At 33.5% G+C, this 13,816-nt stretch overlaps 1 protein-coding gene across 1 annotated transcript; it reads left to right on the plus strand.

The window, feature by feature from the left end:
• Nucleotides 1-1,548: 1,548 nt before the first annotated feature.
• On the plus strand, nucleotides 1,549-5,852 carry LOC107097629 (protocadherin gamma-A6-like). Its single transcript, XM_015394851.1, has one exon. The coding sequence runs from the start codon at nucleotides 2,347-2,349 to the stop codon at nucleotides 4,774-4,776; it is 2,430 nt and encodes an 809-aa protein (XP_015250337.1). The 5' UTR covers nucleotides 1,549-2,346; the 3' UTR covers nucleotides 4,777-5,852.
• Nucleotides 5,853-13,816: the final 7,964 nt, after the last annotated feature.

The following is a 13,816-nucleotide window of genomic DNA, read 5'->3' on the forward strand; positions in this document are numbered from 1 at the left end:
ACTATCATCTATTATGTTATCTTTTACAACTCATAACTTCTTTTTTTGCTTTGGCATTCTGCATTTGCATTTTATAAATCTAATTATTTGAGGAAGAAGGTTCTGCTCTAATTTTACATTCCTAATAATTCATGATAACTCAAGGAGAATGCTGTTTTTTTTTACATTGGGCCCTTGATTTTACGTTATTACATCATGTTCTACTCACCCATATAAGTTTTTTGTCATTTGGAGCTTTTCTGAAGTTATTCCGTTAGGTTATATCCAAGTAACGTCTTCCTATGGGCAACGACTTGAAGGCACAAACTGAACTGTTCATAATTTATAATTTATGGTACGCCAGCATTCATAACATGTAGGCAAATCACTGTCCCCCAGACTTCCGCGGTTATATTTTTTATATTTATATTTCTTAAAAACAAAGCGGCGCGTATATGACGTCATCCGCGCATGCGCACTACAGTCGTAACAGGAAGCCCGGGCAAAAGGCGGCTATGCTCTAGCCCTTCTATTCATTTGGCTAGCTAATTTGAATCATTCAATTCCATTTCGAGAGCGAGATCATCTGTGGTAGTAGCACTAGACATCTTCCAGGCATGTGAGTAAAACTAGAAGCAGTTCAGCAGACAGGAAGAATGAACGGTAGCCGGCACACGCTGATGATGTCATACACGTGCCGCTTCGTTTTAAAAAGATATAAATATAAAAAATACAACCACGGATGTCTGGGGGACAGAGATTCGCCTACATGTTATGAATGCTGGCGTACCATAAATTATAAATTATGAACAGTTCAGTTTGTGCCTTCAAGTCGATCGCCCATAGGAAGACTTTACTTGGATATAAGCTAACGGAATATCTTCAGAACAGCTCCAAATGACACAAAACCTATATTGGTAAGTGGAAAATGATTTAAAAACGTAAAATCAAGGGCCAAATGTAAAAAAAACTGGCATTCCCCTTTAAGTTATATTAATAAAACAAAAGTATCTTATATTCTTCTGCTCCCTTTTCCAACGGATTTACTTTATATTAAAAATATAACTTTACCATGATGTTTTATCTCTAAACTCATTCAATATTTCATTTCATTATATTGAAAAAATCTGCTCACGTAAAAAGCAGTCGTTATTCTATTGCTCTTTGATTAAAAAAATATATAAATAACATCATAGGATTTCATCTTGTGACAAAATTGCTGTCTGTCTTTAAATAAATCACCAAAGTAACAAAAGCACCTATAAAAGTTTAATAAAGTAAAATTCTTTACATTTTCAAAGTTCCTTGTAAGAATATGCAATTACTTGTTTATTTTCTTTATTTTTGTGAAAAAATTTGAATTAAACTTTTTAATTATCTATTTTTGGTACTTTTAATTAAAAACAAAATGAAGATTTTCCACCTTTTTATGTTTTTTTTTTTTTTTTCCCAATTTTTTTTGTTTGTAAAGTTAACATACAAATCATTGAACATTTTATGCCCTGTACAGAATTTTCAATTGCAATAATTATCCTGTCAACTTTTTGTAAAGCTGTTTTCTTTAAATAATCTTTTTCATACTTAGAGAAGGTCAGGAGCAACAAAGTTATATTGTTTTGGTGAAGAATGCCGTTGCACCTTAGAAGGAAGTAGTACAATGTTATGATCACTTTTATCATCAGTCTTGCAACTACCTAATACGATCTAACATGGGTGGTTTTTTTTTATTATAAACGTAAGTCCAGGGAACAGTGCTCTAGAGATTTTCTATGACGAGATTCATATGTAATCGTTTTGTCATGGTGACAAATGTTGCCCATCTCAGTGTTTAGGTTCACATTTCTTTTAACCATCCTGAGCTGCTTCAGATATGTTGATTTTATTTATTTAACCATAAAATGCTATTTTACATTATCTACTATATCAACAACAGATTTTTTTCGAACATGATATAAAAAGATGAAAAATGACTTGCAACAAGTTTTTCAGTCTCTTGGTGGCGCTCCTCTATAATACCTAAGTCATGGATGTTTGTGTCTCTTCCAATCTGTGTCAGTGGAACTAGAGCACTGAGTGGAGGGGAGCTATGCATGGATGCGCATTTGTGTCTGTGTGCATGATAAAGAGGCGGAGAGTGTGCCAGTGCAGAGAGTGAGTCAGAGAGAGAGGGAGAGAGAGAAAGACAGAGAGAGGTTGCAGAATAGAAAAAGATAGGGCAGAATATAAGCTGGCAGCATCCCTAATAGAGCATGATTAAGTCGGCGAGAGAAGAAGAGGGCTGTAGGATAGCAGAAGTGTTTGCAGCGCTGTAACATTTAAAGGATTTTGACTGATTTTGACTGTGCATCCATTCCAAAAGCAAGCTGTATGATGGATCTTCACAGAAGCCTAAAATGGTGGATATATTTTTTGCTCTGCGCTCCACTTTTTGGTGTGTCATATGGAGAACTCCGTTATGTTCTTCCAGAAGAGATGAATAGGGGCTCAGTTATTGGTAATGTTGCGTTGGATCTTGGTCTTCAGGTGTCTGAACTTCAAGCACGTCGAGCCCGTGTTGTTGCTGAAGGAACCAGCCAGCTCTGTGAACTGGACACTGCCTCTGGTAATCTTCTGATCAGCCAGCGAATAGACAGAGAGGAGCTGTGTGCACAAGCCAACAGCTGTATTCTCCAATTTCAGCTTTTACTTGAAGATCCACTACAAGCAAGCAGCTTAGTCCTAGATATCGCAGACATAAATGACAACAACCCAGAATTTGCTACAAGGGAAATAAAACTAGATTTAGTTGAATCCACAGTTCTGGGGAGGCGCTTTCCTTTGGAGTGTGCACATGACCCCGATTTGGGCACCAACTCTATCCGGGAATACAAACTGAGCCACAATGATCACTTTGCTCTGGAAATGAGCTCCCAAATAAATGGTAATAGTTATCCGGAATTAGTTCTTAAAAAGCAATTGGATCGGGAAACAGAAGCGGAACATCTTCTGGAAATCAATGGAATTGATGGGGGATATCCAGTCAGATCAGGAACTGCTTTTATCCACATCCGTGTTCTGGATGCTAATGACAATGTTCCTATCTTTAGCCAAAGACTTTACAAAGCATCTGTTCCAGAGAATGCAGCTAAAGGGACTCTTATAACAACTTTGAATGCCACCGACTTTGATGAGGGTATCTACGGAGAGATAACTTACTCCTTTAGCCACCTGTCTGACAAGATGGGAGGTGTTATTGAAGTCAACCCTCTGACTGGAGAGGTTCGAGTGGCAGGTGTTATAGACTATGAGGAAGCAAGCTCACATGAGCTGGGCGTCCAAGCAAAAGATGGGGGTGGTCAGGCTTCACACTGTAAACTTGTAATTGATATAATTGATTTAAATGATAACAAACCTGTAATAGAAATAAAATCTGCATCTTCTAACATCGCAGAGGATGCAAGGCCAGGAACTATGGTTGCCCTGATAAATATTTATGACATGGATACTGGCAACAGTGGGCATGTCATATGTTCAATCCCAGACAATGTTCCATTTAAGCTAGTCTCTGAAGTAAAAAACTATCACATGTTAGTAACTGACGGAATACTAGACAGAGAATTCCAACCAGAGTACAACATCACAGTCACCGCTACTGATTCAGGTTCACCCTCACTTTCGAGCGTAAAAGTCATAACACTTTTAGTTAGTGATGTAAATGATAATCCACCAACATTTACACACTACGTATACAATGCCAACATTTTGGAAAACCTACCAGTGGGCACATTGGTCATAAAACTTGAAGCGCAGGACAGTGATGATGGAACTAATGCTAAAATCCTTTATCACATATCACAGGATACAAATTCAGAATTATCATCTTTTTTCACTATTAACCAAAATACAGGAGAGCTCTTTACATCCCATACATTTGATTATGAACAGTCTGCATACTTCCAACTGAAGATTACGGCTCAAGATGGAGGTGATCCTCAATTTTCCTCCACCTGTACTGTAAACATTTTCATTCAGGATCAGAATGACAATGGACCTGTTATTCTGTACCCTGTTCAAACATCAGGGTTCATTGCTGAAGATGTGGTTCCAATTGAAGCACCTGGAGGATATCTGGTTACCAAGGTGGTGGCTGTTGATGCTGACAGTGGCCATAACGCCTGGCTGTCCTACAGGATAATCAAAGCAACAAGGTCCAATCTTTTTATGGCAGACCTGCATACAGGAGAAATCAGAACTCTACGGACATTCATGGAGGAAGACGAACCCAAACACACTCTGGTGGTTTTGGTAACTGATAACGGTCGTGAATCTCTGTCTGCCACTGCAACAGTCAGCATATCACTGAGTGACGGGATGCCAGTGTTAAGTGAATTTTATGAGTTTGCAGATAAGTCAGAGAACAATGATAATTTAATGTTTTATTTAATAATTGCTCTATCAACTGTTTCATTCCTTTTTGTCTTGTTAATCAGTGGTGTGTTTTATTTCAATTTCTGTGACCACAGCTATGTTTACCGTTCAAATACAAGCAGTCTACCTGTTTTCCCCACAACATACTGCACCTCAACACTTACTGATTTTAGCCGGTGTGGAACCTTACTAAGAGAAGATCGATATGACCCTTTCATGACCACAGGGTCGTGGAGAGGCGATTTTCGTTTTGGATCAAACACAGACACTGACATACTTAAAAAGAGAAGTGCAGCTTATCAAAAAAATACGCTGAGGCGTCTGAGCACAGAGAGGCCCAGTCTGAAGATCAGAGCAGGACCAACACACCCGTGTTATGTGATAAAATGAGCATCAAATAGTAGGTCAGGAAAAACTTTGGGGCAAATGTATCCTTCCTCAGATTTTTTCATCAACTTCTGCAGAGGTGGATTTAATCATTTGAGTGCTTAAATTGATACATAAGATTTGCACTCATCACTTTAAATTTGTTATAAAAACTTGCAAGTAAAGGATACTTGTTCACTCATTGTAGATTTAACTTGAGTTATTGGAAAGTGTATGATTTACATTAAGAGTATTTATCTAAATCTGTCTGTGCTTGCTTATTTAAAATAATATATGATGAGTTCATCTTGTAAAAAGGTTAAGTTTTCTCTGGGAAATGCTGCTATTTTAATATAGATGTAGTTAACATTTTTTGACATTTGTTAGCAAAATACTTGAAATGTTGGCATCCAGAAGTATAATATTACCTAACAATTTGGTAATTTTGCAATAATATATTTCTTAAACCATAAAGGATAAGAGTTTGCCAATAATGCAATGTAACGTACTGTGATGTTATATATTTCAGTTTTTAATCACATTTTTTTCCAATTAAAAGGATGCTTAAAAGACTGCATTTCTCAAAGACAAAATATTTTTGCAATTTTGCAATTTGCTTATGCTGGTATTCTGTATGGCATGGTCTTTCAAAAATATGTACTAATAAAACATTCTCATAAGAGCTAACTGTTGCACAGCTTTAAAATGTTCAATTGAATTTATAAATTAATCATTTTGTATTATGCAGGCATATTTTACACATTCCTATATAGGACTCTTAGTAACAAGATTACTTGGTGGATTGTCCTGGTATTCTTAAAGAAAACAGTGGATTTATGTCATATTTGAGTTAAATGTGTATTTTGTGTTTATTAAAAAAAGGCAGATGTAAAAACTGCAAAAAGAAACTAATGTGTATTTCCAAAATAATGCACCACTGTCAAATACAGGTAATAAAATAACACAATGTCATTGAGAAAAAACTATACTATGGACTTATTATAAAAAAAGAAACATAATTACACTATTTCTGGTAGATATTATTTTATTAACAGATATAAAAATATTTAATTCTACAGTTCATGTCTGCATGGACATGAGAAGTATCATTCACACATTTATTGTAAAACATTTTGAGAAACATGTTTCGAGGCATAGTAAAACTTTGAATTGTTTGACTTGCAGTAGAATTGGATATGCTTTATAGTATATCATTAGAATCAGCAACACCTACTGTAGCATTACTTTTTTAAATCCTGGTAGAGTTGACACCATCAGTGGTTTCAGTGGTTTTGAGAAGGTTTTTCCAAATAAGCTAAAAACCAGTCGGCTGGACTTAGTTTCCAAGTTTGAAAATGTTTCGCTTCCCATCCAGGAAGCTTTTTCAATTAAAAAAAATTTTTTGGAATTGAAAAAGCTTCCTTGATGGGAAGCTCAACATCTTCAAACCTGGAAACCAAGTCCAGAATTTTTTTTTTTTTTTTTTTTTACTTTTCTTGGAATGACTATGACCTGGATAACTGAAAATATTCACCAGCACAGTGAAAAAGTTGTTCTACATTTAGTGCACACCCATCCAAGGTTTTATAACAGCATATGATGCAGATACATTTGCCTTTTCTGTATTTTCAGACCATTTTAGAGCGTACCAATGAAATAGTTTATCTAAAAAATAAAAAAAAAGAACCAAATAAGTGAATATATAATTTATGTCTATTAGTGTTGGATACAGCTTTTTACTGCCTACTGTGTGTCAACCTTGGCAAAACACTTATTACCTACTATCAAGATAAAATCATTGTGTTTGTTTATTACTTTACTTCTAGACATTCTCATTAAGTTAATTGAAATCACACATCAGTCCCAATTTTACAACAACCTAATTTTCTAACAGTGAAAGAAATTCAAAGCTTGGTAAATATTTTTTATTACATTTACAAAAGAGATTTTATAAGCATCTAATTATATATTATATCTGTTTGATAGTTTTACAGCAGGCAGTTGTTTATGGTTATTTATTGATTTCTTGTTAATCAAGTGTTCTTCTTTGTCAACATCTTAATATTACCAGGGATTACTGATTTTGTATTCAAAGCTTTTTTTTTTTTTTATTTTGTGACCAAAAATATTGCATGAATAATTTTGCAATGTTTTGTATTTGTTTTATGTTCTTTGCTTTTTGAAGGCAGCATGATTAATGTGTGAGATTACAGTACCTATCTGTTAGTAACTACTTAAGTATGTATTTATTTCATAAATTTTGCATTAACTCAATTACATTTTTATGTTTGTCAGTTATAGGTTTAGTTATGTAACATGTTTTCTTTTCATAGAGTAAAATTTGAGTTCTTGTGTGACACAAAATAATGGCAGATGTTATATATTCAGAGCATGATTTGAGTAAAAGGTCTACTTTCTGAAAACAGAGGAAAAAAAAGTGATATAGATTACTGTATTTTTTTTCCTCAGTTTGTTGTTTATTACCAAACATAAAAATAAGTTGTATTAGTTAATGTAATGTGATATATATATATATATATATATATATATATATATATATATATATATATATATATATATATATATATATATATATATATATATATAAATTTGTATTATATATTGATGTAATGTTAAAATATTGCAACAATGATACATTAAATAATTAAATGAATGTTGTATTTTGAGTATGATTGTCTCCAGGATATATATACATTAATTTCATCCTTACTCACAGCAGTATACTATGAGAAAGTAACCAGCATTGAGCTTATATCCACAACAAATAGCAGCACTTACAGTATCAACCGAAATGCCACATATCATATCAAAATGAGTCTAAACCTTAATCAGGTTGTTGCTTACAGTTTTATAAAAAAAAAAAAAAAAAAAACAACATTTTTTTGTCTTTTAGGAATCTTTGCTTTGCCATTCCTACATTTTGCAGGCTTTTTCAATGTGGTGAAGCTACTTACTTTAGTCATAAAACGACTAACCTTTTACATTTTTGCTGTTGCATTGCTGCAGGAAGATTTACGCTTCTAATTTCAGCCATGGTAGGAGGACAAGCTGTGCTTAATTTCTCTGTACTTCTATCTAGGTCACGGTAGCACTGCTCTAGAAAATTTCCTAACAGAATTTTAAAGTAGGATCTTCACTGTGCTTTACACCTTGCCATTTGGTTTTATACAAATAAAAGCTCATTGACCTATGTTATTTATTGAACATATTGTGGGTCAAATTATAAAACAAAAATCTACAGCTTCTGAGACAAGGAATATAACTTAAACATTGCTGCAGCAATTTAGGACCAAGACTTTCTGATCATTTTCCAATCAAGCTTTCCTAGGTTTCTGGTTTCAAATTGCAACATAAATAACCACAGAAAATGTATTTTACATAAAAATCTAATTGGGTAAGAAACTATCTTCTCTGAACATTAAGGTTCACCATATTCATACATTTTTAACTTAACAATTTTTCTTCAAGTTATATTTTTATGTAAATATTTCATTGCTCTACATTTTGAATTCTAAGAAAAATATTAGTATATTTTCTCACATTCTCCATAAAAGTATTTTGCAAATGTCAACAAAACTATATATAATGATTTCTTTTCTATAAATCCTGAAAACAAATAACTTAAAGGGGTGGAGTTGACGCATCATGAAGTATTTTTAAAATTTAAATGCACATAAAAAAGGCTATTATGTTTTCAAAAACCTGACATGTTATATTTGTCATGATGCATTGATTTATGGAGTTTTCAGGAGTTAAGCACACTTGAATTGAACAAATGACTTTATGGTACAACACATCGTTTATTAGATTTTCACTCTTTTTTTATCACACCATAGGTTTAAAAAAGGCGTTTTGTATTGGAAATATATCCATTCAAAATTGATGCTAGTAGCAGAAAGGAAAACAGCATGTGATGCTCCTCCAAGACTCAGCTCAGAGGCCATATAGGACACCATAACACAGCACAGGTGTTGAGCTGATGAGAACTTCCCAAAGAGAGGATTTATTAGAGTTTTAGTAATCTATTAATTTAGTTATCTAAATGTCTATATTGACTAGTTATGCGACAGTCCAAAAAAAAAGCCCAGAATCAAAATATCATGGCCAGAGCTTCTTTAAGCTATTCTAGTCATTACATTCACAAAAACAACATAAAATATGCTTCATTAATCATGTGTCATATTCTTCTTCTCACTTTTTACAATATATTTACTCACGCTCCCCTTTTATCATTAAATGATAGTATTTATAACATGTTTTGTATTTAATAAATTCTAGGGTTTAACATTCACATGCATTTACAGTTTTAATATAACTGAAAAATACATCAGTCTAAGTAACAAAACAACCATTAAATGTGATATTAAATGAAGATATTTCAAAGATGTATAGTTTAATACTCATAAGATTCCCAAAACCAGACTAGTTAAGATTAGCATGTCCACCTTTCATTTCTATGAATTGTACAGTGCGCCATATCAGATTAAACAAACATGCTTGGCTTCAGATAAATGCATAAATTATCCTTGTTAATGTAATACATTCCACCTGTGTGTAAGTGAGTAGGCATTTATAGGAATTGCAAAACTACATAACTACTGCCTGATAATTCCATATAGGGCTATGAGTTCCAGCGCTTGTCAGACCATTTTCATTCAAAAAAGTGGAAATGGAGACAAAAAGAGAGACTTTACCAATTTAGAACTCTAGGCTCTGCTGGCTGAGAGCTGAGCAGCAGAATTAAAAGACCAAACAAATAATAATAGTTACAATAATAATAATAATAATAGAAAAAAACATTTGATGTGAAGTTTGTGTCCAAAACATGCCTAAAAAAAGGATTATAGTTGATGAAAGCTACTGGTAAAGGTAAGAGGTGCAACATTTGATGTAAATACTTCATATCAGTTCACCGCCAACCAACACAACACACAGTTCGGCAAAAATTGCTTTTAATACATACACTTACATGTAGCTACTAAACCTAGATCTGTAAATAGACCTTGTCTGACAACCCTTCGTTGTACTCTACATTAAATTATTGTAAAACAAAATGTAATGGGTGAAACTCTAATTTGGTGAATTCAGACAGACCCAAACTTTCCACAAATAACAAAGCCGAGGCGGCGATATGAAGTGAACTTAATGCATCCCTTAGAAAAGTTTCAAGAAGCAACACATCACCAATCCTTCATTCTGTACTTTGTATCTAATTTTTGTTTGAAATGTTTTTTTAACAGTAGCTTGTTCTCACACACAGCTTGTTGACTGTTTCTTCTTTCAACAAAATTACCAAAATTTAAACCAGAATCCCCTTGGATATTGACATGCCAGCTGCCAGTGTAGTGCCTGATAGTTCTGTTTTCAGTGATTAAAAATGGATTTTGGTTTGAAGGTGCATAGTATATAAAAATGTAACCCAATAATAACGGACAGAGACTTTTAGTTAAAAAATACAGTCATTAAGTGGAAAACTAGATTTGTATAACAGCTGACTCCTCCCTCAAGTCTGGAGCACTTATAACATTTGTCCTACCTGAGAGAAGATTAGAAATATGAGGGAAAAAATGTGACTGAGGGATTTTCTCCTAAATCACTCATACAAACCCTTTAAGAACAAATTTGTTTATACAAACGCTTCTTACATGAGGCCCAACATACCATAGTTTTCTGTTGATTTATGACTATTTCGTGTTTGTATAGAGGTAAATATAGCAAAACCAAAGTTATCTTTGTTGGTGCAAAAGTAGCAAAAGTAGAGAAAGAAATGGTATAAAACGTACAAAGGTAAGCATTTAAACAAATTGCACTGCAGCTAAACAGCTTGATCAGTTTTTTACCATTTCTACAAAGAGGGTTGGTAATGATTATTCTCTAACAGGCTCTGATGTCCTGGATTCCAAAGATTAATATCACCTTAATATAGTTAAAAAAATGAAGTTTTTGGGTCTCACACTGGAGAAATTTAGCTCTGCATTTAACCAGTCCCCTTTGGGAGCAGTGGGCTGCCATTGTGTGCCACCCAGGGAGGTGTGTGGGGTTGAGAGTCTTGCTCAGGCACACAGAGAGTGGAGGCTGTGAGGATCGAACCGCATACTTGCAACCTTCTTAAAAGACAAGCACACTGCTCAAACCTCTAAGCAAACAATCCCCCAGATAATATGAATAATAAGTCCATATTCCCTTGTCATGTTAACAGAGTTACTAAAAGTTATTTAGTATACAGTAAAGAGCTCTAAGAAGATCTGCAAACTTTAGAACATTGTGTTTCCTTGTAGCTTTCTTTTTAGCCATTTTGGAATAACATGTGTTTCTTTGCTTATTTCTTCCTTAAAGGGAGTTCTTTTATTGTGTTTATTCATGTATAAAATGTTTGAAAAACAACTACAAACGCAATTCATATTGTATTTAATATACAGTATTGTTATAAGTTCTGTCCTTGATCAAATAGAAGCTTAAAATAATAATCGTTTATATTATATATGTATTTTGTTCATCAATAGCCTGTAAAAATTGCTTTTGACACTTGAGCCTTGTTGCTTTATTGATAAAACATGATTATCAAATGCATAACGTTTGATTAGGCCCACAGAATTAAAATATAGAAGATGAATAATCAGATTGTAAAAACAAAAACGTATTCCAACTTTTGCTGGCTTCATTGTGAGGATTAGCTGAATTGTATGTTAAGTGGATCTTTGTGACAACTTCTACAAGGTTTCTGAGCTCCTTGGCTTCGTTTAGTCCAAAGCAGTGCTCTAAACCTTGACAGATGTGCTTTCTGGTTTTAGTCTTTTTTGGTTTGCATGAATCTGGATATGTGATGCCAGGGACAATCAATTTCTCAGCACTGTCATACTACTATCTGGCAACACCAGGTCTCACATGACTTTCACCTATTACCTCCATCTAGAAGCATTTAACTGTCATTTTCCTATTGTGTTGTAAAGGACCTGACTTTTTATTAATGAACTTTTACAAATCCATGACATTGATGTTTTACACATTTTTTCATTTTTCAGGACCTATTAACAATATGTTTTGCAGGTTGTATTAAACTAATCTCTTGTGTTTTCTCTTTTCTTTTTATGGTCATCATCATGGATGAAATATCTTCTCTCTATATACTTATAGGTAAGATGACTTTCTTTGTTCTTAAATACCCCCACAAACACACAGACACACTTGTTTTTGTGACTTATGGGAAAATTTCTTTGACACATTCATTTTATATGGCCTAATCTGGACCCTTACACTAACCCCAACATATACCTGACCTTTAGCCCTTACCTGAACTGAATTCACGTCTTAGTCCTAAACCTAACTCCGGCTCAAAGACAAAAAGCTTTACCATATGGGGACCAGGATATTAGTCCCCATAAAGACATAGGTCCCCATGACGTGACTGTGTAAACAGATTAAAGCCCCACACTGTCACAAAAACAAGTCCACACACACTTCTCATTGCATTACAACATGTCTCTTCCATTTGTTTTTTTTTTGTCCATTTCTTTCCTTTTTTGTTTACTTTTTTCTGGTAACACTAAAAATGCTTAGGTGCTGCATTGCACTTCTTCAGAAATCCAATCCTGGGTGCAATCTTTTTCTTTCCTATCGTTGCACCACATCTATTATCCATCTTTCTGCTGTGCAGTCTTTCCCTGAATTATGCATGACTGTGAGGCACATATTCTGTTTTTCGAATCGTGTTTTAAATTGAAAGCCTTTAAATTGTTTAAGGCATTTAGAACTTAAACATGTACCTCCACCCACAGGCTAGTACAAAATGTGCAGCATTTAAACTTGTGTGCTGTGGTTGATGTATTTGTAAGTGTGGTGCAATGTGGATGTTGATTTTTCACTCAAATGTAGGTCACTGGACTCATCACTGACAGGAGGGGGGTGGTGGAGTAGAGTATTTTTATCTCTATTTTAAAGTGTTCTGTTCATATATAAAAGTCCCCCCTACACGTGTTTTATGAAATACAATATTTTTTACATTTTTATCTAATTATGCACTTATATAATTTTCTTTTTTGTACAGAGCAAACAAATCCCTACCTAAATTAAAAGAAATTTAGAAATTAAACCCAGTATGAAGTGTGAAGGATAACTAAGGCTCAACTGAATGCAATAAAGTACTGAAATACCAAAACTGAATTGATTTCATTGGTTAGTCATATAATTTATCTTAGTACTATTTTCTTATATGACTCTATTTCTTTCTTTAATTTTTGTATGATATTAATTTGTTTGATAAAATTTTCCCAACCTTTTTTTTTTTTTTTTGTCCCTCAAAACTACATTTTTTTTTACCTTTCTCAGAAGATATTTAATTCCTAATTTTTTTTTTATGGTCAAGGCAAGCATTTTGGAGGAAAGTGTTGAATCTCTCTATTTATGTTTTATTTTTAAATCGGGCTGGTATAAATGGTTCACTCCTGTCATGCTGTTGCTGAAGAATTTGTGTTAGTTTGGATAATTTTCTGTGAATTAAATAAAAAATAAGTTTTCAGACTATGCTTCTAAGAATTAAGATTTAAACCCTCTTTTATAATAGAATAACAGAACATGGAGGATTTTATCCTGTTAGGATTCCATCCTGTCCTGTCAAGCTCCTCATTTACTAATTTTTAGCTGACACTTTTATTTTTACATTAATAGGGATTTTTAACTGACACTTGTTTTACGTCAATTGTTTATATGTTTTGAATTGTGTAAATAAAGTGCTATTAAAAGTCAAAATGGAATAGAATATAATAGAATATAATTGATTAGAATAGAATAGAATAGAAAATCCTTCATTGTCCCACATCGGTAGAATTTAGGTGCAAGTGGTGAAGAGAAGAAGACAAAATACAGCATACAGGAAAAGCTCATTTAAATAGAACTACATTTTTGTTACTTTGTACAGCAGAAAGGAAAAACACAAAGCAGAAAAGAAAAGCATATCAGAAAGATAAAATACTCTGAAGTTATTATATATTAAATATATTATAGTTTAATATATTTAGTTCAAGATTATAAATGCTAAAAGAAAAAA

Source organism: Cyprinodon variegatus, unplaced genomic scaffold (genome assembly GCF_000732505.1).
Source record: "Cyprinodon variegatus isolate N-32 unplaced genomic scaffold, C_variegatus-1.0 Scaffold711, whole genome shotgun sequence".
Classification (NCBI taxonomy): domain Eukaryota; kingdom Metazoa; phylum Chordata; class Actinopteri; order Cyprinodontiformes; family Cyprinodontidae; genus Cyprinodon; species Cyprinodon variegatus.

Coding starts and splice junctions, on each gene's coding strand:
- LOC107097629 (XM_015394851.1), top strand. CDS start 2,347: ATGATGGATCTTCACAGAAGCCTAAAATGGTGGATATATTTTTTGCTC.